Genomic DNA, 26,654 nt, shown 5'->3' with positions numbered 1-26,654 from the left:
GCTCTCCAGCCTCATCAATTCTACAGCATACAGCTGGACTTCTTCCCTGCTACACAACTCATCTCCTCCACATCCTCTTATATGTACCGTTCGCTGCTTACACTCTTGTATTCTTCCATCTCTGGGCATCCACCCTTCTTTTATGAGTATGTCAACCACAAAACACAGATACCTGCACACATCCCTTCCCCCTGTTGCCTTACTGATCCCAATTTTCCATTCCCCCTGGCTGCAGCGGAGGTGGTGGGTCTGAGCTAAGGGCACAGTAAGAGCAATAACAGTTTCACTTTCCCATAACCCTAGGGCAGACATGTACCTTGCAGTTTTGCACTGAGGGTGCAGTAGTGGTAGCAAAGGGGAGGAGGATGAGAAGATGTCCATTGCCTTTGTGAGACAGGGCAAGGAGCACACTGCAGATGGCATGGCCAGTTCCAGGCAGGAGACAGGGTGGGGCCAGCTGGGGGCTGCTGATAATTCCTGAACACAAACAGCCTAAACAAACAGGTTGAAGGACCACCCGGCAGCTGAGCGGAATGGAGCACTAGGGGTCGCCGCCTTTCTCCACACCCCTCCCCACACCATCGCCCCCCATCCCTGGCTGAACAAGGAGAATGCAACTGCGGGCGGGTGTTGCATAGTTTCCTCTGCGTCAAGGGAGGTGCGGCTCCACTCCCTCCCCCCTTCCTCTCCCCCCCCAGCCCTGCCTTCCCTCCTTCCACCGCTCCCCACCCCCTCGGATATTTTTTGTCCGCCTTTAAGCCGCCTCTGCATAGGACAGCTGGGCATATGTGCGCCAGCATCTCGGCTCCGTCACGCTCATTCATTCACTCCAAGCACCCAGCCTCTGCTGCAGGGCCTCGCTCCGGGGGCCGCCCCACAGGAAAGGTAGGTGAGGCGGCCGCACCGCCAGGCAGGGGGGGATGGCGGAGGTGGGTGGAGGGCTGGACGGGAAGCGGCAGGAGTCGCCATAAGATGCTGGAGGCTTTAGCCCTCCCGAGGCAGCGGTGCTTTAGTGTGCGCTCGTCAGCTGGACTTGGGGGGCTGAGCGGCGGAGGGAGGGGGGGGGGAGAAACACATGGTTGGGAGCCACGGTTTGTCTTGTAGATTAGTGCCAGTGACGGGGTTTGTGGACTGTAACGAGAGATCCCCCCCCCCCCCACTCCCGCTGCTTGTCTATAGACAAGGGGGGGGGGGGTCTTCCCTCCCGGCGTTTCCTCCGTTGCGGGCACCAGGAGCATTGCCACAGACTCATCAATCCCAAGGAGATACCCCTGGCTGGATTGAAAGTCGCCTGGTCGGTGGGAAAGTCGCCTGTCGTTGCCCTTGGGGAGACAGTAGTACGGCCAGATGGAAGGGGGCGCCGCGTGCTTTGTTTCAGTGGGGGGCGGCTTTTTGTTTCTCTTTTGGCGGGGAGTTCCTTTCCCTCGTGTGAACGGACCCAAAGCGTTTCCTTCGGGTCCTGCCGGCTTCAAAACGCCTGGGTCGCCTGCGCGTGTCTCCAGCTCGGGGAAGGACCATGGCATCTGGAGACATACGTTTCTGGATGTAGCTATTTCGGTGGCTCCAAGGCGTATTAGCAGGGAACTGCCTGATCTTAATCAGGGATGAAAGGATGAATAGCGCCGGTCGCGCTTGTAGCGGTTCCCAAATCGGAATCTCTCTAATTCCGGACTGCGACTGGAGGAGAGATTAGGGAAATAACCTCAGAAGGCAGGATCTGCTCAGAGGAGGCGATTGTCACATTAGTTTGGAGATCGGGGTCTGGGGCCAGGATCTGAGCTCGTTTTAGCAGTGGAAAGGAAGAGGTCCGGATGCTGTCTCATTCTATGTAGCCATGCAGCTAGTAATCCGGCTGGTGCGTGCTCCCTCTTCCCCCGCCTTCCGTAACCCAGTCTGGCTGGAGTAACTCGGGGGAAGGCACCAGGCTTGGTCTTCTGTGATGACAGCCATGTTTGGGTGGCTATGTTAATGAGGATCTCTCCTCAATTTTTTTTGGTCTTAGATTCCTCCCCCGTCCCTCCCCCCCGCATTTTAAGGCTCATACATCCTTTCCAGCGCACATATACACAAATATATTCTAAGGGAGAGGAGAGATTCAGGCCCATCATTTTCATGCTGTGATTGGACTCTGCGGCTCTTGGATTCCTTTGATAATCCTCCTTATTGCCTACATGCTCCTGTAATGTTTTCCTTTTGGGGCTGCTAGTATGAGCATGAATTGCCAGCCATGCAGTGAGGTTTCGCATTTCTCTGTCTTGCTTGGATTTGATAGAGGACGCACATAGGGTTAATAGATATCATGCCATGATGCGCATAGGGATGCAAAGGAATGTAGATTTCAGTTGCTCCGAATTTAATTGTATGTGTTAAATGTTAAATCACCGTCTTCTATTACTGTGGGAATCAGCCATTTTAGATTATCTGGTATTTAGTATTGCTACATATCAGTTGCGGTGGGTGTAGGAGCTTTGGTATAGGAGAGAGCCTATTTTCAAAACACAAGTCTTCAAAACACTGTCTTTCAAACATAGTCTTTTAGGAGGCAATCATTACTTTTAATAGAGGATAAAAATGCTGTTTTCTTTTGTTTTCTTTTTCCCTCAAAAATGCAAAAATCAGCATGCTGAACAATAATGATTTTCTGAGAGTCAGGTGTTACATCAGACATTAAGCCTGTGCTAAGATATGTTCTCCAGACAACTTTCTCGCTTTGATAAAAATGACAAAAGCTCCTCATGGTCCTTGTGTTTCAACTTTCAAGACATCTATTTGTATTGGGGTTTTTTTTATTAGAAAGGAAATTTAGTTAACTAAATGTTAGGATACCCAAATCAGGATTTCTCCATTTTGGATTTCTTAGCCATTATAGAAGTCTTGAATTTATAAATGGGAGCAGTTAAGAAAACATCTTCTTGCATACAGACTGCTCCCTAGAAGGTCAATACTACACTCTAACTACAAGGGGAGGGCAACTTCCTGTTGATTTTGATCTTAGAATTCAGAATTGGGTTCTTTCATAGAGGTTCACATGTGCCAGCAGCAGTGAAAGTAAGAAGTTGCTGATGCAATTCAAGTTGCTTTTGCAGAATACAGCTGATGCATTGATTCATAGACTCCAGGGCCAGAAGGGAACACTGTGACCATCCAGTCTGACCACCTGTATAGCATAGGTCATAGGTCACCCCAAAATATTTGCATATCTTTTAGAAAAACAGCCAGGATTGATTTAATAAATTGTAGATGATGGAGAATCCAACACAACACGTGGTAAGTTTTTCAAATGGTTAATTACTCTCACTGTTAGAAAACATGCTTTATTTATTGTCTGAATTTGGGTTCTCTATTTGAAAAGTGTTTGTATCTTTTAATATTAAAATACAATATTTTCCTTCATGTTCTTTCCTATCAAATACCTCATTGTCATCTTCTTTGGATAACTATCTCATGATGTAAATATCAAAAGCAGTTTTTCAGACAAGTGATTTGACAACCACATGTTTCCGTGAAGGGGCTTTCATGTTGTGAAATTATTTTTGCTGAGTTACAGAGACTTTTGTCCTCACTTGCTGTTTACCATTTCAATCCTCTTTATGCAAAATAATACCTTGTCACCACTTAAGTATTAAGTTCTATAAAATCTACTATGAAATTACAGTTGATTGAATTAAGATATCTGACTAAACCACTTTAGTTAATGCGGGCTTTTAGCATTTTTGGTCCTTGGGAAGAGTTGGTAACAATCCCTAGATTAACATTGCATACCATGTTGTCCAACCAGTTCTGATTACTGCTATAGCGAACTAGTCACGCTTACCTAGCCAAATAGCCACATTGTTACATTGTTCAAACCAAACAGTCACACTCAACCAGCCAAATAGCCACATGTGGCTATTGGCTGGCGTGTTGGACACCACGGGCCTAATAGTTTCTATTATAAAATATTCTTGTGACTTTTTTTTAGAGAAATGCTAACGTATCTACTGTTTGCTGCAGGCCTCAGTTATTGCTTTATACTGGGATTTAAACATCCAGATGTCTAGAATGAGGCAGTAGTACACATGCTGAAAGGCAGGGACATAGGTGCTTAGAGAAGTTTTGCTGCAAAAATGTAGGTGATGAATGAAATTAGACAGTAGCTGAACAAGGTGTTTGTATTTAGTAGTGGTGCATTTAGGTGCTTAAAGTAGAAACTAGGAAGCTAATTCTCCATGTGAATCTGGCCCCTTTGTAATATTTAAAATACCTTTATTTACTTTCCTACCGCAACTAAGGCTCAAGGAATAAGGGTTTTTGCTAAGCTTTTTATCATAATGCAAAGGCAAACTCATGATTAGGGCAAAAAAAGGAAAATCCATGTACATTTGCTTTTGTGCCTTGTGTTGACCAGGTGGATGTTTTCGTCACTACATGTCCATTGCCTTCCTCCCAATTACAATTGAAGGCGTGGAGACTTAAGCAGGAGTGCTGAAACAATTTAAATAGCAAGGTGCTGAAAGTCCTTGAACAGAACTGTAAATTCTATATATCAGAGTTTCCCAGAGTGTGCTCCATGGAGCCTTGGGCCTCCATGCGATTGGTCCAGGGGCTTTGCCAGAAAATATCAATGACAATTGTATAATCCTATTATTTTGTAACTAATTTTCTGGTTGTTTTCTTGGGGGAAAAAAAGAATTTATAAGAAATATACAAGAAATAAAAACAGAATACCAAAACTTTGTCTATTTATTTGAGTATCTATTGACTTAAAAATCACAGTACAAGGGTTCCTCCATATTTTCAGGACTCCATAAGGGTTCTTCAGCTGAAAACATTTGGGAAACCCTACTCTATATTATGGAAACCAATTCAAGCTAAGTAGTGCAGAAGCATTCCCAGCAGCACTAATTCCAGCATCTATGGACTTATGATAGTAAACTATTAACCATGAGTGAGATACCCATAGAAAATGATCATAAAGTATGTGACATCTTTGCTGAATCTAACGTGGAATTTTCTGTAACAATTTCCATATAAACCTGAAAAAGATTCTATCCAGAAAAAATGAACATGATGCAGGACTCATTCAATAGCTCCCGAGTTGTGTGTCACTAATGGGGTCTATCAGTTCTCCTCTCCCTCTGTTGTGGCATGAGAGCCCTAATATTTTCTATCCAAGGAAAATCCACGCAGATTGGGTACCCTACAAGACAGTTCTCCAGAGGCCTAAAAGGGCCACCCAGAAATACTGATGAATTAAGAATGAGCAAGCCAATAAAGAAGGCTGCCTGCTTCTCGCAGGGCAAAGCTGAATGAGACTGGGACAGAAGATGAGCTCATCAGGAACTAAACATTTGCATTTTGAAGGTGTTTTTCCCCTCCTTGGTTAAAGGCTCAGACAGCCAAATCCTGAGTTCCTGTTTATAGTTGCTGTTTTTGTTTAGCTTGTTTTGCTTTTAGTCCCATATAGGTAGCCAAACTTTGCACACCAAAGTGGGGAGCAGCAGCAATACCACAACTTGGAGCTAGAAGTGGGATTTACTTTTTTGTGTAAAGGGGAACCATGGAGATGATCAAACTTCTCCTAGCTCAGCAGCAGCAGGTCCAGGCATATTCCCAGCAGCTTTTCCAGAAGTGCAGAAAGAGACTCAGCAAGCCACCCAATCAACAACAAGAAAGCTGTAATGGCAGCAACAGTTTTCGGAAGTAATAATTACCAGCTGCTCCCACTCTGAAATGACTCAGCCAGCCCCAGGTATTGTCCTTGCAAATTAGGATCTTCTGCTGATCCTGAGACTTATCTTGTTACAGCTGAGTGAGTAGGCCATGCCACACAGTGGGAGAAAGCCACGTGGGCCACATGACTAGTAGGGATTTTAGCATGTACCCATGTACATGATTTACTGATAAGCCTGGATTAATCAGTTAATCGTAACAGATGCACGCAACCCTCTCCCCCTTGCTGCCTCTGTATCAGAGGCAGCAAGGGAGGGAAGGGGGGAGCTGGCTTTTAAGTCATCTCGCCACGTGTGCCAGCTCCTGCAGAGCCCCCTGCTCCCCCCTCCTCCCACTGCTGCATTTCACAGAGGCAGCAGCTTAGCGGGAAGGGAAACAGGAGCCAGTACATGCAGGAAAACAGCTTTTAAGCTAGCTTTCCACACGTGCCGCTACTGCAGAGCTGCCTGTGCCCCCTGCTGCCTCCCACAGAAGGGGGGCAGACAGGAGCCAGTACATGAGGGGAGCTGGCTTTTAAGCCTGTTCTCCATGTGTGCAGGCTTCCATGGAGCCACCTGCCCCATCTCCCATAGAGGCAGCAGCACGGGGGAGAGGGATAGGCAGGAGCCAATGCCTGGAGACAGTTGGCTTAAAAGCTGGCTCTCCACAAGCACCGGCTCCCGCAAAGCTTCCTGGCCTTCTCCACCCCTCCATGCTGCTGCCTCTCTATCAGAGGCAGTAGTGGGAGAGAGAAAGTGGGAGCTAGTGCTCACAGGGAGCCAGCATAACTACTTCCTTGTCTCCTTTTGCTATACAAGAGATGCCCCTGGTGTCAACAGGCTTCTATCCCTTCGAACCTTTATTTGTCTGATAGCCTCATTGGATCCTGGACTCCTTAAAGAGGCCTGGAAAGAGCAGTAGCCATTCTCAAAGCCATGAAAATAAAAATGGCCGCCGCGCTGTGCCGGCTCAGCTGATTGTCGGCACAGCGTGCGAATCAAGATGCGGATTGGTCGACGAGGGAAGCCTTTGTCGACCGCTCCTGTAAACTTCGTTTCACAAGGCATAAGGGAGAGGTCAACAAAGGCTTCTCTTGTCGACTGATCCGCATCTTGACTCATGCGCTGTGCCGATGATCAGCTGAGCCAGCACAGTGTGGCAACCATTTTTATTTTAATGAAGCTGGGGATATTTAAATCCCCACTTCATTGACTATGTCGGGTAGCCTATTTTACATGCCTCTGTTGGCAGAGGCATATAGTCTAGATGTATCCTTTGATTCTAGAGTCTTAGGCGAGTCCAACAATCTCTGGTGTAGCCCAGTGGTATGGTTTCCAAAGTTAGTAGAACCATTACATTCGGCTAGGACTTCTGGAGGTTTCATGCAGTATCACAATTTGATGCCTACATGATACCACCCGTCAACAAACTCCTCAACCGCTTTGGGATTCCTAAATGTCTAACTCCATGTGATTTAATAAAATGATGCTGGTAAATACTCTGAATACCAAAGAAGAGACAGTATTTTCCACACATCTATGGCTTTTTCAATGTATCATCATGTCATTCTAGAGGTTTATGGACCAAGCCCTATATAACTACACCCAATTTGCAGAAGCCTATTTGGATGATATATTTTGGTACAACTTGGCTGCTATGAAGGGCGCCATTTGTATGTGTGTGTGTGTGCTGGGGGGGGGGCGGGGAAGAGTAGTAGGGAATGCAGCAGCCCCACCTCCTAAGGTTGGAACCCCCAGATGTCATACTTAAGGTCTGCTTAAAGCTGTGTGCCTTGACCCCTAGAGGCAGTTCTTAAATGCAACAGAGTTTCAGCTGCTTGCAGCTTTGCCTTTGGGGCAGGGAGTTCAATTCAGGTAATTGAAGGATTGCTTTATCATCATGAAAACATTGTCAGGATTCTCCTTAAAAGATCGGGCAGGGGGAGGGAAAGAAAGTAGAAATGAGTGTTGTACTGCTGGGATTTGCATTTGGATCAACTCTGTGAAACTTACAAATGTTCTTGAAAAAGGGGTAAACAGGGATTTAACTAAAGCTGACTGCAAAGAGTTACAAAGGGATTTAACAAAACTGGGTGATTGGGCAACACAAAGACAGATGGAATTCAGTGTGAATAAGTGCAAAGTAATGCACATAGAAAAATATAATCCTAACTATACATACAAAATAACTGATACCACTCAAGAAAGAGATCTTGGAATCATTGTGGCTAGTTCCCAGAAAACATTAAATGTGCAGTGGCAGTCTAAAAACTAAAACAGCTAACAGAATATTGGGAATCATTAGGAAAGGAATAGATAATAAGACAAAATACCTTATTGCCTCTACATAAAGTCATTGTATGCCCACATCTTGAACACTGTATGCAGATCTGATCACCCCATCTAAAAAAAGATATATTGGATTGGGAAAAGGGATGGTGTCCCTAGTTTCTGTTTGCCAGAAGCTGGGAATGGGTGACAGGGAATGTATCATGATGATTGCCTTTTCTGTTTATTCCTTCTGAAGCACCTGGCATTGGCCACTGTAGTAAAACAGGATATTGGGCTAGAAGGACCTTTGATCTGACCCAGTATGGGCATTCTGATGTTCTTATATAGAGCTGAAATGTATCTGCCCCCTTGCTGTAACCCACTAGACCCCACTCTCCTTCCAGAGATGAGATAGAGCCCATGAGTCCTGATGGGGTCTGTTTCTCTCCACATAGTTAGTAACAAATTTTAAGGCTTACAATTTTAAATCTAACCAGTCAGAGCTGAGTGGGTCTAATATTTATTTTTCCTTTCTTTTCTATAGGAATTAGATACAGTGCTCCTGTCAGCTAACTGCTAAGTTGTCCGTCAAAAAAAGTAGAGTTTCTCAGTTCCTTGGTAGCCACTGAATAGAGGTGATTTAGTTTCAGACTATGCACACCTTAAGTGGTGGCAGTCAGTGAGTCACTTACACTTGCATTACTTGCTGGTATCTGGAGTTAGACCCCAATGCCTTTTTGTGCAATACCATCCAGGTTCACAGCATCAGAATGCAGATTTCTTTTCCTTGGATGATAGCATTATTGCAGAGTGGGGAGATTGAGCGACAGGCACATTCTTTGGGGAGGAGGTATGGGATGGGGTCTATTAGGCCTTCTCTGCCCCCCTACTAGAGGCATCAGTATCCAAAACTTCTAGCCCATGGATAATCTCAGCACAGGTAGTCAGCAAGCTAGTTTTCCAAGGTCCAGAAAAAAATAGTGACTAATTAGGAACCAGCAGTCCAATCAAGAACTTTGCAGATTAAGATGAGGAAAGATCCTGAAGTGGGCACTAGAAGCATCCCTGCCTGCTACAATGACAAGCGTTTAAAAGTCTGTGGAATCTGTTGAGAAAATTAGAGGCACAAGAGATAAAATAAGGATCTTTTGAGGCCACAACTGAGATAATTATTAGTGACAATCTACAAATGCAGAACAAAACTGGCACTCAAGAATTCCAAAATGTAATAATCTTAGATATTTCCCTTATGGCAAATTGGAGATCCCCCAATGTAAGTCCCTGTCGGGCCACTGATTTGCAAGGAGAAAGTTGTCATTGAGTCAATGAACCAACTGTCAATAAATATTTCCTGAGGTCTGACGATTCCATTAAAATAGTTTCAACCACTAGTTGATCTATATTGTTTGCCTAATAATTTCAGAAGGAATCCTCCTATGGATCTGAGAGTCAGAATGAGAGGGAGAAATGAAGGACTTAGTTGGCCTGTATTTGAGATTGTAAAAGAAGTACCTGTTTTAAGAGAGATCCCAGGAAGATATGTGCCTACTTATGTGAGTGGTGAATTAGGACCTGAGTTTTTAAATTATTTTGATAGGGTAAAAATATTTAATTTCAGGAAGAAATACTTATTTTTCCTCATATCTCCAAACGAAAAATCAAAAGGTCCATTTTTGAGCCTATAATAAGATAGCAATGTCAGATTTTCTTTCATAGAATCATAGAATACTAGAACTGGAAGGGAGCTCAAGAGGTCACCAAGCCCAGTCCCCTGCCCTCCCGGCAGGACCAAACACCATCTACATTATCCCTGATAGATGTCTGTCCAGCCTGCTCTTAAATATCTCCAGTGATGGAGAGTCCACAACCTCCCTAGACAATTTATTCCACTGTTTAACCACCCTGACAGGAAGTTTTTCCTAATGTCAGCCTGAGCCTCCCTTGCTGCCTTCTTGTCCCATCATCAAAGGTCAAGGAGAACAATTTTTCTCCCTCCTCTGTGTAACACCTTCTAGATACTTGAAAACTTCTCTCATGTCCCCTCTCAGTTTTCTCTTTTCTAAACTAAACATGTCCAATTCCTTCAGTCTTCCCTCATAGGTCATGTTTTCTAGACCCTTAATCATTTTTGTTGCTCTTCTCTGCACCTTCTCCAATTTTTCCACATCTTTCTTGAAATGTGGTGCACAGAACTGGACACAATACTCCAGTTAAGACTTTTGTTATATTTCTCCACATCTTAGATAGAATCACACAGGAACACATAGAACTGTGTGCCTCTTTATATAGATGAGTTCACCTCTTTTATAAGGGAAATATGAAGTCAGATATAGCTTGACTCCTCTGTTTCTACCACGCTCATTGACATTTTTTTGATTCGTGCCTTAGAGACAATATGGATGAAACTGAGAATGTCATGTTTTCCTAAAAGAGTTAAAGTTCTTAATGTTCAGCTATAGAACAATTTTATTATAAAAATTTGTATTAACTTTTTGGTATTCATAACTACATTAATTCACTAGGGGTATGTCTACACTGCATTCCTCTTTCGAGAGAGGAATGCAAATGTAGCCAAGCGAAATTGCAGATGAAGCGTAGACTTGAATTTCCCATGCTTCATTTGCATAATCTGGCCGCTATTTCGAAATACCCTATTTTGAGATAAAAAATGCTCTGTAGATGCTGTTATTTTGAGAAAAAACCCTTCTTTCAAAATAGCTCTTAAAACTCATTTTATAAGGAGCAATGGTTATTTCGAAAGAAGGGTTTTTTTCGCAAAATAATCGCATTTACACAGCATTTTTTATCCGTATTAGGGTATTTCAAAATAGTGGCCAGACGTAATTATGCAAATGAAGCACGGGAAATTCAAACCCGCGCTTCATTTGCAATTTCCTTCGGCTGCATTTGCATTCCTGTCTCGAAAGAGGAATACAGTGTAGACATAACCTAAGGCAAATGCTATTACAGACAGCTTCTACTGAGGAGCACTATAGCGGCCACTCTTATACTTTTCCACCTTGTAGGGTGCAAAAGGTATGATGGACCGGGCCGGGTCTGGGCACAGCAGAGGGTGACCGTTCAGGGCACATTGCTCAAACTCGGGGCTCCTTACAGCCCCAGACTGGAGACCTTCCCAAAATAGGCCACAAACCAGTCTTACTGTGTGCTCCAGCTGCTATCTGGCCAGCCTGAAACCTCACTAGCAAAACCCCTCTGATAGCCCAGCTCCCTCTGTGCCACAATCAGCCCCAGGCCTAACACAGGTGAGGGGTTATATAACACAATTCTACCTATACCGAACGGGTTCTTCCGGTCCCAAGAAACCAGCCACAGTTCTCAGTCAATTTATACTCTGGATCTTACCCACAAGATCACGCTGGGCCAGTCCTTTGGAGTCTAAAGGTTTATTAATAAAAGAAAGAAAAGCATAAGTGTAAGGTTGTTAAGGAGAATACATTACATGCATCAAATCACCAAGTTCTGGATGCAGGCTCTCAGCAGAGATGTTATAAATTGCTATCTTAAAAGTCTCTGGTGTACATCCTATGTCAGGATGGGTCCATGGTTCTTTCCAGCTTGCTGTTCCTCGCAAGGCTGCATCTGGAATCAGTAGCTGAACTGAAAACAAAATGGATATTGCCATATGGCACTTAAATACCTCTCCTGGCCTCTTCCTGGCCAGAGCAGGTCACATAGTCGAGTGACCTATCTGTTTCACATGCTGGGAGCCATTATGCCCTGGCCGCTCTGCCAGTATCCAGATTTCCAGACGCATTCCTCAGGTGTGAATTCGCGCCTAGAAATCCATTGTCCCTGGAGCTTTGCTAATTAGCACAGTCACTGGCTGAACATTCTTTGCCTATTGATTTCTGTCTCAGACAGAGAACCGTCCAGCATAAGCACAGAATACATATTTATAACTCCACATACAGATATTATACAAGTAGATGAATAGTCAGGGGTGGCCTGTGGAGGTAGGCAACCTTGGCAGTTGCCTAGGGTGCAGTGTTTAATGTGACATCCAATGATGACGTCACACCATTGAGTGCTATGGAGTCAGGGATGCCGATCGCGCATTCTGCCTAGGGCACCAGTTGCCGGCAGCACTCCTCGAACCACTCCTGTGAATAGCACATATAGAATCAGTAGAACATAAGCTTTCATTTGACACCTCATATGGCCCCCTTTGTACATACTTTGGGGCAAACAACTCCACCCCCCCATGGGTGCAGCAATGATCTTTAAAATCCAATAACGTGACAGAAGGGTAACAAAGGGCTTGAATAGGCAGGAAGAAGACAGTGCAGGCTCTGGATACCTGCAAGGAGTATACTGGTGCATTGCAGCAAAAGTTCTGCATGTATTAAACAGAAAACTATAACATAGTGTTGAGTGATTAGCTGACTGCAAACACCAATTTTAGCTATTGTTTCTAATCACAGCCTGCTTCCAAAACTTCTATCAGTTCTGTTACCTTCTCACTCCCATTCCTATTTCCCATTCAGAATTGACGTCTTTTACATAATCTCCAAGTCCAATCAGCAGAACTGGTCCAAACCTCTTCAGATCAACACAGCTCTTAGCTTCTGCTCTCTTTTTTTCCCTCTCTCGGCCTCAGCTTTTTTCACTGTACTTTCTTTGTTCTAGCTCATGAGCAGATGTGGGTGGAGCCTGCTCTGTATTTGAGTTTACTCCTGCAAGGTACCTGTAAGGTGTAGAGCATCCTCATATTAGCTTTGCTCAGAGCTGTTCACACATAAATCTCAGAGGTAGGTAAGTATCATCATCATTTTACAGATGAGAAAACTGAAGCATGGAGATGTGACTTGAGCAAGGTCAGAAAGTAGAGTGAGGGATCTTGATGACTAATCCAATGTCTTATATAAGAACATAAATCAAAGAGCTGTAAGAAACCTCAGGAGGTCATCAAGTCCAGCTCCCTGCCCAAAGCAGGACCAATCCCAACTAAATCACCCAGCCAGGGCTTTGTCAAGCCGAGACTTAAAAACCTCTAGTGATGGAGCTTCTACCACCTCCCGAGGTAACCCATTGCAATGCCTTACCACCCTACTAGTGAAACAGTTTTCCCAACCTAGACTTCCCCCACTGTAACTGGAGACCATTGCTCCTCATTCTGCCATTCGTCACTGCTGAGAACAGCCTCTCTCCATCCTCTTTGGAACCTCCCTTCAGGAAATTGAAGGCTGCTATCAAATCTCCCTTCACTCTTCTCTTCTGCGGATTAAATAAACCCAAATCCCTCAGCCTCTCCTCATAGGTCATGTGCTCCAGCCCCCTAATCATTTTGGTCACCCTCCGCTGGACCCTCTCCAGTGCGTCCACATCCTTTCTATTTTGGGGGGCCCAGAACTGGACACAATACTCCAGATGTGGCCTCATAAGCTTTCGTGGGCAAAGACCCACTTCGACAAATGCATGTATCTGATGAAGTGGGTCTTTTCCCACGAAAGCTTATGCTCCAATAAATCTGATAGTCTATAAGGTGCCATAGGACTTCTTGTTATTTTGACTTTATTCTTGTTATGAAAATGTCCAAATGAGCACTGAAACCAAGTAAATATATATATACACAATATATTTATACACTTTCTAAGTCTTTTTAACAAATGCTTTTAATTTTGATTAAATACAAAATAGAATATATAAAAATAAAATAACTACTGTACACCATCCATTAAAGTTGTGTTAGGATTTGTGTTTTCAGATGTTCCCTTTTGAAAGCTATGAATCAACAATAATTATGCTTTACTTTATGTCAAAATAAATATTTGCTTTGGCTTTTTGCTGTTGAGTTACATCAATCGGTGTAATACAATTCTAGTAGGGCTGTCAATTGGCCTGCATTAACGCCTATGATTAACACAGCACAGGATGAACACGTTAATTTTTTAACACATTAATCATGAGTGTTAATGCTGCGCTGCCTCTTTGAAGTGCCACTCTGCCTTGGCCCCACCCTGTGAGGAGCACCTGGCACTTAGAAGTGCCGCGCACTCCTGGCAAGGCGTGAGAAGACTTCGCATGCTCCCCCGCCCCCAGGCCCTGATTGGCCTGGGGGTGGGGGAGTATGTGAAACCTCCTCCTGTCCTGCCAGGAGCATATGGCACTTTTAAGCTTCATGCAGGGCAGGGACAGAGCAGAGGAAACTTCACACGCTCCCCCACCTCCAGGCCCTGATTGGCCTGGGGCAGAGGAGCATGGAAAGTCTCCTCCCAGCCAGGGGCATGGGCACTACGGGGAAGGGGGAGGGGGCAGAGAAAGGTGCTTCCCCACCCCCAAACCAATCATGGTCTGGGATGTGGAACCCGGAAGTATCTTGGCTCCGCTCCTTCCACTCAAGGCCCTTCCCCTTCTGATGTGGCCTAGGGTCACTTCAGAAATTTTTGAAGTGGCCCCCGGCAAAAAATTATTGCCCACCCCTGTAATAGTGTCACATCTTGAGTTTAGTGTGGACCACCAGAGTGTAGAAATTTTACTTCTTCCACAGAAATTTCATCACTTTGTAGCACATAGGCCTTTCTGATGCCAGTGCTTATAGTCTTGTAATGGTTGAGTTCTTTGACAAGAATTGTCTTCTCCCCATTCAGTGCCAATACATTTCATGTGGCAAGTGGGAACATGCCTTTAAGGCCTGATTTGGACTTCAAAGAAATTGGAATCATGCGCCTTTCTGTAAGCTGGGTTTGTTTCAAGCTCATTCTGTATGGAGAATACTCCCTTTCTCCTGTTGTTGGCTTTAACCCTCATGCTGATGTTGCGATCTGTCATAGTTGTAAGCACATTTCACTCTGCCTTCCTGGGAGTGAGGAAATGTAGAGAGATTTTATTTTGAGGGACACTGTTCCTCTTTGCACAAGATACTACAGTAAAGTCTTGATTATCTGACCTAACGGGACTGGAGGATGTTCGGATAACCGGAAATGTCAAATAATACGGACGGCGCTGGCTCGTGGCAGGGCGGAGCAGGGGCCTGGCGCACTCTGGCCAAGGGGAGGGAGAGGAGCAGCAATGGCAGCAGTGGTGGCAGCTGAGGGTGGGGGCCTCCCAGGTGGGCTCTGCTCTTTGTCTCAGTGGTGGCTGGCACGCTAGCTGCCCCCTCCTCGGTGGATTCCAGATGCTGCGTCCTCATGAAGGGCTGCATCCTCCCCTTTCCTCTTCCTCCCTCCTCCTCTGGGCCGCCCGGATGTGCCCAAAGCCCCAGCGCTCCTGCCTCTCCTCAGCCCAGTGGCGCTGGCGGCCCCTCCCCTTGCCTCAAACACCCCTCCCCTTCCCTTCCTGCCTCAGCCCGGAGGGGCGGGCCCCCCGGACTTCCCCCTTGCTCCAGCTGGGAGCCGGGCTTGCTCCATAGGGGGGCGGCTCCCTCCGTTCCCCCCTCCAGCTAGCCTGCAAAGTTTTGGGAGGGGGAAGCGGGTCCCGGGCCGCACCTAAAAGCGGAGCCGCTAACTTGGCAGGACAGGCAGGATCGGGCCCCAAATGGGGCATGGACCCAGCACATCTGAGTGTCGGGCGAGCCCGCAGTGCGGGCATGAGCTGCCCCAGGTGTGGGGTGGGGAGGTAAGATTGCCGAGCCTGCGCTGTGTGTGCATGGGATGTCTGATAATTGAAGGTCGGAAAATCAAGACTCTACTGTATTGGTTTCAGAGCATGTGGATGACCATTATGAAGATTTAGTTCTTGTGTATTATACTGTACACTGTATGCACATCCATGGTAATGACTTATCCACCTTTACCACCATTGAGGATCATGGCTCTATTCCACTGGATCTGACATTGACTCTAGTTGGGGGTAAATTTTCCATCAGATGCAATATGCTTTGCTGGACCAGAGTTATACTTCCCATCTGCCCGTGCCAGTTTTTCTGAATGTGGCTGTGAACCTGACAGTTTAAAATTAATAAGATCACAGAAATGTGGGAGGTTCTATGGTTAAGTTACTAGCCTAGTGTAATTACCACTCGGTGAATTTGAACCCAGGATCTCTGGAGCTTAGTGTAGGAGCCTCTACAGCTTTAGCTAAAAGACACCCAACTCTCACCTTATGCTGTAGAGCTCCCTTGTTCTTATCTCTCACTATACATGGTGTAAGTGCCACTATATGGGACAGTGAACCACACTAGGGCTATGTCTAGACGACTGCATCCAGGGAATGAGTCTACTCTTCCAACATTTTTTGCAGAAGAGCAGACACGCTCTTTCAGAAGCCCTGTCTTTTTCATTTTATGAGGAAGAAGGGCTCTTCCGAAAGAGGAGGTTTTTCCAAAATTTTTGGCCAAATTTTGGAAAAGCCTCTTCTGATAAAACTATTGGAAAATGGTACGCAAAATGAGGTTTACAGGCTCTTGCACAAAAGGGATTTTTCTGACAAATGGTCCCGTCTACACAGGGTTTTTTATCACAAAAATCTCTTCTGCAAAAAGGATCAAAAGAAGATATGCAAATGAGCACTCCATTTGCATTTCCTCTTCCGCAAAAAACACACACAGTAGACGTAGCCTGAGAGTGGCACATACATGCCTCTGTGGTATCTTCAAGATCTTGCCCCAGGATGTTTCTCGTGGCATTTGATCCAGAAGGCCTGCAGAACAACCTTACTGCCACTTTCTGGGAAGGCAAAACAGGACTGGAAACCTTTTATTTATTTATTTTTGTGCATGGGAGTCTGGTGGGTGCCTTGTCACAATGTGAATCTTGGACTATAGAGTAATATGTTCATTAATTCTAATTTAAAGGGGCATTTTAGGACAATTTATAGTTGACGGTATCCTCTAGAAACCTGAAAACAAATGCTCTTTATTTTCCTTTTTCTTTTTTTACTTTCCAAGCATTCATTTTATGTTTTTCTATCAAGGCAAGCATACAAATGTGATTTGTTTATTTCTCTTCCAATGCATAGGCTTTGTTACATAATCTGTGATAGTACTAGATATGTGCACATCATTGGCAATAATGCTTTGTATCATCAGAGCAAGCAAATGTGTATGACCCATTCTTGTTTTATCTCTTTTAGAATCAACATCCACTTCAGAGCAGTAGGTTCATCTCAGGTAGCAAAGCAGGCTCTGCGCACATTGACCTAGATTCATTGAGAAACTACATTTTCTAAAGCTGCTGAAGTGAGCTTTGAATTTCTATTGCAGCATTTATTCCCCTTGAAACATTCTTGCATTCATAAGCCTATATAAATTATCAGTTTCAGTTAGTGGTGTTGTGGGTAGCTTTTATATTAAATGGCAAGTACAATTATAAGTGCATTGGGTCTAATTACATTTACTTCTTATTCAGAACAAAAATGTCTTTGTCTACATGGAAACATGTTCTTTAAAATTATCAAATTGTCCAGTTAGGATGACCATATTAGAGGAAGGGAATCTGTGTAAGTAACAATCACAAACCACCAGGACTTATTATAAGCGGGGGAATGGTCCCGCTATTGTGGGGAACTTTCCCGGCTTCTGTACCACCCCGGTGAAATGGACCAGCGAAAGGATCTGAGTCCCCGCTCCCACTTCCTTTACCCTATGGCCTCCCTGTTCCTGAGGGCTCCCCCTCCACTCTCCTGAGTAGCAGAGTCCTCGAAACCCCAACAAGGCTGGGCCCAGGTTTCCTGGGGCTTAATCCCCAACCTTGTAGTCACTAGGGGCAGGAGTTAGGGTGTCCCCACTCCGAGGTGCTCTCTTTACACTGCATGTTTTCTTGGCCCAGTGATTATTTCATAAGGTTCTAAGCAAAATACAATTTATTAAACATCAACTGATTAAAGAGAAAAGAATAAGAAAAAAATGAGAATGGTTAAATGAGAACACACACAGCCCTGCTCTGTAGCACAGGGACATCAAAACAGCAGCCTGCAGAGTGTAAGGACAGTTCACAGTCTCTTCCTTATAGGCCCCTTAGAGGCCCTGGATGTGCTGCAGGGGGGCTGCAGGCTGGACACGCTTGCTCTGGCAGTGACCCCACAGCCTCAAGCTCTAAGTGGCCAGACCCCTCTCCCAGTCTGGCCTGCTGGGCCTCTTGGCTGGTGATATCTCCCTGCCCAGAGCCTCTCCCTGCACTTTGCTGGTCCCAGCTGCTCACCACACCCAGGTGCAGGCTGTGCTGCCTTGTCAGTCTCAGGCTCCTTGCGTTGCTTTTCTGTCCCTTTTGGCTGCTCTGAGCACTGCCAGTCTGCTGCTCAACACAGGGTCTGTGCTCCTTGAGCTGTGTGTGCCTGGCTCTGTTGCTGCAAAACTGCCTCTCCACACAGCTTGCACTCCTTGGGCTGTCTGTGTCTGGCTCTGTTGCTGCAGGACTTCTTCTGCACACAGCTTACACTGCTCTTAGCTGTCTCTCAGCTCTCTCCTTGCTCAGGGAGACCCAGAAGAATCCTAGCTCACAGGGAGGACGGGTCCTGGCCTCTTGCTTTTCTCACCGGCCTGTCCAACCTGTAAAACAGGCTGAGCTGGAGTGTTGGCTGCTTTCCATTGTCTCTGTGGTCTGTCAGTCTCATGGACCCTTCCCCTTTTGATACTGCGAGCTGGCAAACCAAAACTCCCACAGAGTTTTAGGAAGGGGCTAACAGTCCCCTTACATTATGGAAGAGGTGTAAATACAGGCAGTCTCCGACTTACGCGGATCCGACTTACGTCGGATCCGCAGATACGAACGGGGCTGCCCCAGAGTACACGGACTGCGGGACCTCGCGGTCCTGCCGCCCATGTACTCTGGGGCTTTCTCTGCATCTCCCTGGTCTGCAGACCAGGAAGACGCAGAGCAAAGCCACGGGGGGGCTCGGGCAGCGAGGCAGCCCAGGCGCGCCTGGACTGCTCCGCTGCCGGCTTCCCCGCAGCTTTGCAAAGCCGAGGGGGGGCTCGGGCAGCGGGGCACCCCAGGCAGGCCTGGGCTGCTCCGCTCCCGGCTTCCCCGAGGCTTTGAAAAGCCGCGGGGGAAGCCGGCAGTGGGAGAGCCCAGACACCCCGCGGCTGTCCCGCTGCCGGCGTCCTCAGAGGCTTTGCTCCCCGTCTCCCTGGTCTCCTGGTCTCCAGCAGTCCAGGGAGACTGGGAGCAAAGCCACGGAGGACCCAGGTGGCGGGACCGCGGTGCGTCTCGGTCCGCCGCCCGTGTCTTCCTGGTCTGCTGGGGTGGGGGGGGGGGGCGCAGCTAGTACGCCCCCCCCCTCCGGCAGACTAGGCTTTTCTCTGGACGCCTGTGGCAGAGTAGCTGGGGTGCTGCCGGTTGGTCCCGCAGTGCCGCTCTAGGCGCTACTGGTCCAACCCAGGAGCACCCCAGCTGCTCTGGTCCTGATTCAGCCGCTGCTGGTCAGTTTCAGCAGCGGCTGAATCAGGACACCTGGGGCAGAGCAGATGGGGTGCTGCTGGGTTGGTCCAGTAGTGCCAAGGAGCGGCACTACTGGAGCAACCCAGCAGCACCTCAGCTGCTCTGCCCCAGGCATCCTGATTTAGCCGCTGCTGAAACTGACCAGCGCTGACTACAGGAAGCCCGAGGCAGAGTTGCTCTGCCCCAGGCTTCCTGGAATCAGCTGCTGATCAGTTTCAGCAGCAGCTGACTTGGGGACGCTTGGGGTTCTTAAGTTGATTCTGTATGTAAGTCAGAACTGGCGGTCAGTTTCAGCAGCGGCTGAATCTGGACGCCAGTTCCGACTTACATACAGATTCAACTTAAGAACAAACCTACAGTCCCTATCTTGTATGTAACCCGGGGACTGCCTGTATGTGCTAATATGCACATCTCTACTTCCTGAAGCATGAAGGAGCCCTTCAACACTTTAGACTCCCTGGATGAAAAGGGATGGGAAATTTCTGATGGGCAGGAGGTGAAATGCCTGGGTCATAACACTTTTCTATGGCATTATCTCCCTCTAATCTTAGAGGTTTTTCTCACGCAAGAGAATAGTACTAAGATTAAGAGTGAATCCAGCTTTGCTTCTGCAAGCACTCCCGTTCCTTTGATTAGCTACAAGTTGAATTGGGTTAAAATAACTCCCTACATGGCTGTCATCTGGCATTAAGACCTGGAAAGTAGACTAGCTTATCTCGGTGCAGACATTCTAGTTCTATATAGTTAGTCTGAAATTCCTAATACCTCTCTTCAGATCTCAAACTATCCCTTTGGTTTGGCAGGGCACTACTACTACAGTGGAGTCCTACCACTAAAGATTAGCTGCTGCTTCAGAAACTCTAAAGTTGAAAGTCTAGAGGAGTTTTCATGCCTCATTTATATTAAAAGATGACTCCCCATCAATTGGGACTCAGGATTAGGCCATTGGGGACTTTGGAGAGCCTGTTCTTAACTCTCCACAATACTTGGGCCTCATTTATAGGACCTGTGTTAGAGGTTTAAATTGTCAGATGGCTTCATTCCAGTCCTCTGACTGGGTTGAATCTCATCCTATGAGAAAAGTGAAAAAATCCTTGCAAAGCACTTCCCCTGAAGTTGAATATCCACTCAGATATATCTACAATCCATTGTGAGCAGTTCCAAGCAAATGTAATGTCTTTTTAAATGACTTATTGTGTTAAAAGCAAACATAATTAAATGTACACATTTTCATATCTGTGCTGTAATATATATGTCTAAAAGGGAAGTGTTTTTTTTTAAACATAGGGTTGTCAGACATCTCAGACTATGTTCAGATATCCCTTTTTTCAAAATAATAGTATCTAAATAACCATTTCCGTCACTCTGAAAAAATGGAAATCCCTACCTTGAAAATTACAAGCTTGAAAATGTGTTTGAGGGCTCTGACATCTCCCATGATATATGCCCCCTGCATAGGCTGTCCACTCTCTTACAGCAACAGTACTACTCTGTACACTAAAATTGAAAATTTTACTGATGTCTGAGTTTCAGTAACAATTTCAGAAAATTAAGGCTGTCCCTTGTATAGATTCTTTTGCTATATATTTGAGAGAGTTTGTGTGTCTAATTGTCTGTGTGTCTGTCTGGTTGTCTGTGAGTCTGTTTTTTCAAGAACTCCTTCTAAACTATAAGATCTAGAACCACCACATTTGGTATACAGCTTCCTCTTATTATAACTTAAAGCAAGGTATGGGTTTGGTTGTGCTGGGATAATGGGATGTGCATGGAATCTCATGAAATTGAAAGGGAGGGTGTAATAGGAAGGATAGTTATACTCACGAATGACCACAGGGACCAGCAGGCATGGGGGACAGGTACACTTCAGAATGACCACAGTGGGCAGCAAGTGCTCCAGCCCTGGGGAGCAACCAATGGCCACCCCTACCCCCTGCTCTGAGCTCCCCAATCCCTCCCTTGAGCTTACCTTCACTTCCCAAACCCCACCCTGACTCCTGCACCCTCATTCTTCTACCTTGAGCCCCCTCCTCATCCCTCAACCATGACACCTGCACCCCCCCACAAACACCCAGTCCCTTGCTCAAAACCCTTCCTTAAAAATCCAAGAAGCACTATGTAAATGTGCTAGTAATAAATTCCAGAAAAAATTAAAAGAATAAATTTAAGTGTTTAGCCACATGTAAAATAGAAATTCTGAATTTAAATTTTAAATTTTATTTTGTACATATACCTGATGATTCAATGTATGTAGATATGACTACATCAAAATAGCAGTTGTCTTGTTAATCTGCAAAATTTACTTAGTTATTGAGTAATACTTGTTTTAAATAGATGTTTGAAATCTGAAAGGTAGAGTGAAGTGGATTATCATAACTTAATGTAAATGAAAATTTGAACCTCCACATATTGACAATGTGTGTCTGATATTTTACTTATCAGAAGAGGAAGCATATTGTCACTGTAGCCTACAGTCAAATTAAAACAATTGTCTAAAAGTTGTTAGGCGTTTTCTTTTAACAAATATGAAGATAAAAAGATAAATGAATAAATAACTTTCCAAATTACATTTTCATATATAATTTAATAATTTATTCTTTTTTTTTACTTGACAGGTATATATAGTTCAGACATTTAGAACCAGAAGTCTTCTTTCTCTTAAACACTCTTTATGAAGGAGTAATCTGACATCCTCTTCAATCTAGCTGTTCAGTGAGTTATCCACATTTTTTATTTGGCAGAAAGAACAATTTCTTTGAGGCTTGTCAGCCTGCTTGAATTGAACCTGACACACCTATAACATTCCCTTATTGCAAATGCCTAAGAACAGCAAGGTGGTAAAAAGAGAACTAGATGATGAGGTCATCGAGTCAGTTAAGGATCTTCTCTCAAATGAAGACTCTGCAGATGATGCCTTTAAGAAAAGTGAACTACTGGTTGATGATCAAGAACATAAAGATGTAGATGTTGAAGAGGGGTCAGATGTAGAAGATGAAAGACCTGCCTGGAACAGCAAACTTCAGTATATTCTGGCACAAGTTGGATTTTCTGTGGGATTGGGAAATGTATGGCGATTCCCATATCTGTGTCAGAAAAATGGTGGAGGTAAGGGAAAATGTTTACTAACTTGCTTTGCCAATTTCATTGTAAAAGCCAGGTAAGTTTCTCCAGTGTCTCAAATTTGTCTTTTAATTTTGGCAAGAGTTTATGAGAAGAAAGCATTACATCTTTATGTGAGAGAGAAAAATCTGTTGAAGGAAACAGTACATTACCCTGATATGCTTCTTTGGCCTTGTGTTGTGTGGTAGAATTTCCCTGGTCATGTGACTGTTTTATATTACTTAAGTATTTGCTAAGCAAGGTTCTCTTCCTTATAATTTTTTTTGGGAAGACTGTGGTATGTTAAATATTTAGGGGCTGATTTTCAGTTAGATTAAGACCTCTTTATATCATTCAGGCAGTGTACGAGGGTATTAAAATGAGCAATAAATTGAATGTACACTTACTTTAAGGACCACAGCAGTTTAATGGAGACTTAACATAAGTGATCATCAGGTCCTTTTTAATTACACCTCTACTTCCTGATTAGTTCTTGCCAGAACAACATATTATGGGAATGTAATGGAGTTTCTCTAGATAATGAATACCTTTAATCATACAGTGTACATCAGTGTTTGTTAAACTTTTTAAGACCGAAGAACACTAGACAATAATTTTTTTTTTGAGGAACATTAAGGATTTTTTGTTGAGCAAAAAAAGGGTGGGGGGGGGGGGAGTAATTGGCCGCCATTTTGAACTCTGTTGTTCGCCGCCGCACACAGGTGTTCCCCGGAACACCGATTAAGAAACACTGGTGTACATTGTACACTGTACAATATGAGAAAAAGTGAGTTAATCTGTATGTTAATAGAACATATTGTGCAGGTTATGTAATTGCTTCCATTTGTCTTAACATCTTTCACATAAAATAGAAATCACATCCAGTTGCATTTTACTTGTCTGTTGATGCATGTCTGAAATACAGTGTGAGGTATGAGGCTAGGACCTTCCTTCAAAATATGCAGAAACAGCCTGTTAATCCTCACCCTGGTTTGGCTGACTGCTTAGCAGAGTTGAGAAAGAATCTGTCCATATCTGCTGAATGAAAATTGAGAAGGCTCTGGAGAAATGAAAACAAGGAAGAACTTTTATTCATAGTGGACACTAAGGGGCAGATCCTTCAAAATGGAAAGACTGATACAACAGATACCATTAAAGGCTACAGGATCAGGTCTAAAACTGTTACTTGAATTCCAACCTGTAGTCACAATGGCCCAAATTCCATAGCTGCATAGATCTCATGCATTTATTTTGGAGCTAAAAATATTACATTATTGGGTCCCCATGGAGTCTGACTAATTTCCTTGTCTATGTACTCAATAGGAAGTTTGATGAAGTGGAAGTTGGGTAGAGTGTAATTGAAAGCCATGTATTATTTCTGTTTAAGGGATGTTTGTAGTCAGCTTATGGGTAGGGTTGCACTGATCATGAATTATTAGAACATAAGAGTGGTCATACTGAGTCAGACCAAAGATCCATCAAGCCCAGTAGCCTGTCTGCTGACAGTGGCCAATGCCAGATGCTCCAGAGGGAGGGAAAACAACAGGTAATCACCACATAGGTGAGAGGATTATTCTAAGAGGGGTGGGCAAGATTCTGTGGCCTGCACTGTGCAGGGGGTCAGACTAGATGATCATAATGGTCCCTTCTGACCTTAAAGTCTATGAGTCTATGAGTCTATGACATGAACCCTTTCCTGTCTTCCATTTCCAGACAAATAGAGGCTGGGGACACCATTCCTACCCATCCTGGCTAATAGGCATTGATGGACCTAACCTCCATGAATCTATTTAGCTCTTTTTTGAACTCTGTTAAAATCCTAGTCTTCACAACATTCTCTGGCAAGGAGTTCCGCAGGTTGACTATGCACTGAGTGAAGAAAAATTTCCTTTTGTTTGTTTGTCCTTATTGGCGGACACAAACAAATTAAACTAATGGGCCACTACATGCATCCATTTCAGTTTCCAGGTGTTATCGAGATACAGTTCCATGTAGAATGTATTACAATACCATGTTCATCAAACGTATAGTTATGTATGATTAGTGCTAATCAATTATGAATTTTGCAAACTTGTAGCTTAATTCTGTGAATCAAAAAAACAAGTCTATCAGCTGCTTTCCTTAGATCAAGGAAAGATTGTTTTAATATGGGCAAGCATCTTTACAAGTATTGTGACAACTTGTGCTTGCCAGATTAATCCAGGTGAAACATACATTTGTTAATGCAATGAATAATGTATATTTAATTAAATTATCAGTATAAATCTGGGATTGTGCTATGGTCTGGCAAAATCTACAGTGGGTGTCATTGAGGGTTCAATATTTATCCTTCCTAAGTGACTCTCCTATTCTAAATATAGATAGATGTTATGCTTATTGCAGGGGGCTGGGCCAGTGATGCATTGCTTAACATTGCCTACTTTCTTTATTTATTTTGTATCATTTTGGGGGTCAAGGTGAGCTTCTGACTGGTAGAGAAGATTGAGAAGTATGTTGATCCATTTCCTTGTAATTTAAGATAACAAAAAAGCAAGATGGGGAGACTTCAATATAAATGGAAACTCAAACATAAGTTTTGATTCTTTCCTTTTGCACATTCCACATTTTAAGACTTCAGTTAGAGTGCTTTTGCAGAAATTTCACAAAGCCTGTTCAAAGTGTGTTTATCAGAATTGCTCTACAGTCTTGCTTTTGTGATCATTTGATAAAAGTATATGCATAAGTCCTGATTGTACAGCAGAGCACCTTCATGTAAATTTTCCATTATATGAGCTTTCCCAGTACAATATTTGTTGACCTAAAAACTCTAGTCTGATCCATACTTTATTCTTTAACTATAAAGTACTTATACATGACAAATAACTTTAGAGAAGGAAGATCCTCATGACTATTTTTAAATGTAAACCAATCAATTTCTAGCTATTAAAAATAATATATTTATTGACTAACAGGTTTTCCATTAAAACAATACATTTATCATATTTCCTACTACACAATATGTTCTAAAATCATTAAAAGAGTATGTAAACATTTATGATGGAGTCACCTTCACCATTTTTATCTTTGACACTTGAGACTTTAAAGATGCAAATAACTATAGAAAAGAATATCAGGGTTCCTAATTAGGGTTGAATATATTCCTGGAAGTTTCATCATATGACACACTCTTTAATTAAAGATTAATCTTTAATTCCTAGTTGGCAACACTAATTGTAGGCCTGAAGCTGAATTAGTTACAGTTACATTCTCTAAGGGATATACTGGTATTATATCAGTTCCTTAATGGGACTTGGCTAGACTGGTGAAGAGACTTGGATGCCTCCAAACACTTTTCCTTGGTTCCAGATTTCCCTGTCCACACTGACTTTCTCATTTACTAGTTCTCTTTCTCTGATGTATTCCTGGGGGTTTGAGACCTTTTCTTTGCTTGGTCCCTTGCATTCTGTTCACACACAGAGCACACCATCAATAGATTGGTATGGAGATAGGTTTGTAAAATATTTGCTTTTTTTTAAAGTTTGAAGAAAAAATAAAATGAAAAAATAGAAATTGGTTGGGGATGATATCAAGGTTACAGAGTTAAAATGATGTCTCAGTCTATTAAGGACACCTTACTTGCATACAGAATTACTGTGTAAATGGTGTCTCAAAAAGATTTGAAATACTGTCTCACAAGGCAGACTTCATAGGACTTGCTGGGTCATATCCTTTCATTAGGAACTCCAAAATACAGGTCTTGTAAACTGTTAAGTATCATCTGTAGCATTTTTCTACTTGCAGCACTTTTGCAGTTGATTATTTCCATTCACATTTGATCATGATGCATTATATTTAATCATACATTATTTGTATGATTCAGTTCACAGCTTTCACTAAACGGATGAATCATTTGAAGTTTTAATCCTAGCACTCTGAAATTGATAGTTTGGGACGTCAGATCAGAAAATACAAGAATAATATCATATTAGTATGGATAATTTTGTTAGAATATAAATCTATTTTATAGATAGTAAAAAAAAAAGAATGAGAACTGTGTTAACACATATTTTAATATAATAACTTGCAGGTTTAAAAGGAAAAGAGGCATAGTAAGTGAAATGGAGACATTAACCCTTATAAGTTAAATTCTAAAACTTTATTTTGAATATATATGTATATATGGGTATGTCTGCACTTGCTCCCTATCTCGAGATAGGGATGCAAATATAGTGTACCGAAATTGCCTAATGAAGCACGGGATTTAAAAGACTAAAAGACT

General features: G+C 43.8%; 1 protein-coding gene across 2 annotated transcripts in view; it reads left to right on the top strand.

The window, feature by feature from the left end:
• Nucleotides 1-469: 469 nt before the first annotated feature.
• SLC6A15 (solute carrier family 6 member 15) overlaps nt 470-26,654 on the top strand; it is a 50,652-nt gene continuing 24,467 nt past the window's right edge. Inside the window, exons 1-2 of one of the 2 annotated variants that reach the window (XM_006114016.5) lie at nt 470-885; nt 21,913-22,402. In XM_006114016.5, coding sequence (XP_006114078.1) covers nt 22,114-22,402 — 289 coding nt within the window. In that variant the 5' untranslated portion in view covers nt 470-885; nt 21,913-22,113. Of the gene's footprint in view, nt 886-16,082; nt 17,101-21,912; nt 22,403-26,654 lie in introns of those variants that run through there. The other variant, XM_089780156.1, reaches the window with a different exon arrangement.

The sequence above is a fragment of the Pelodiscus sinensis genome, chromosome 1 (assembly GCF_052426305.1).
Source record: "Pelodiscus sinensis isolate ZL-2025 chromosome 1, ASM5242630v1, whole genome shotgun sequence".
Classification (NCBI taxonomy): Eukaryota; Metazoa; Chordata; order Testudines; family Trionychidae; genus Pelodiscus; species Pelodiscus sinensis.
This window is presented reverse-complemented; position numbering and strand designations above follow the sequence as displayed.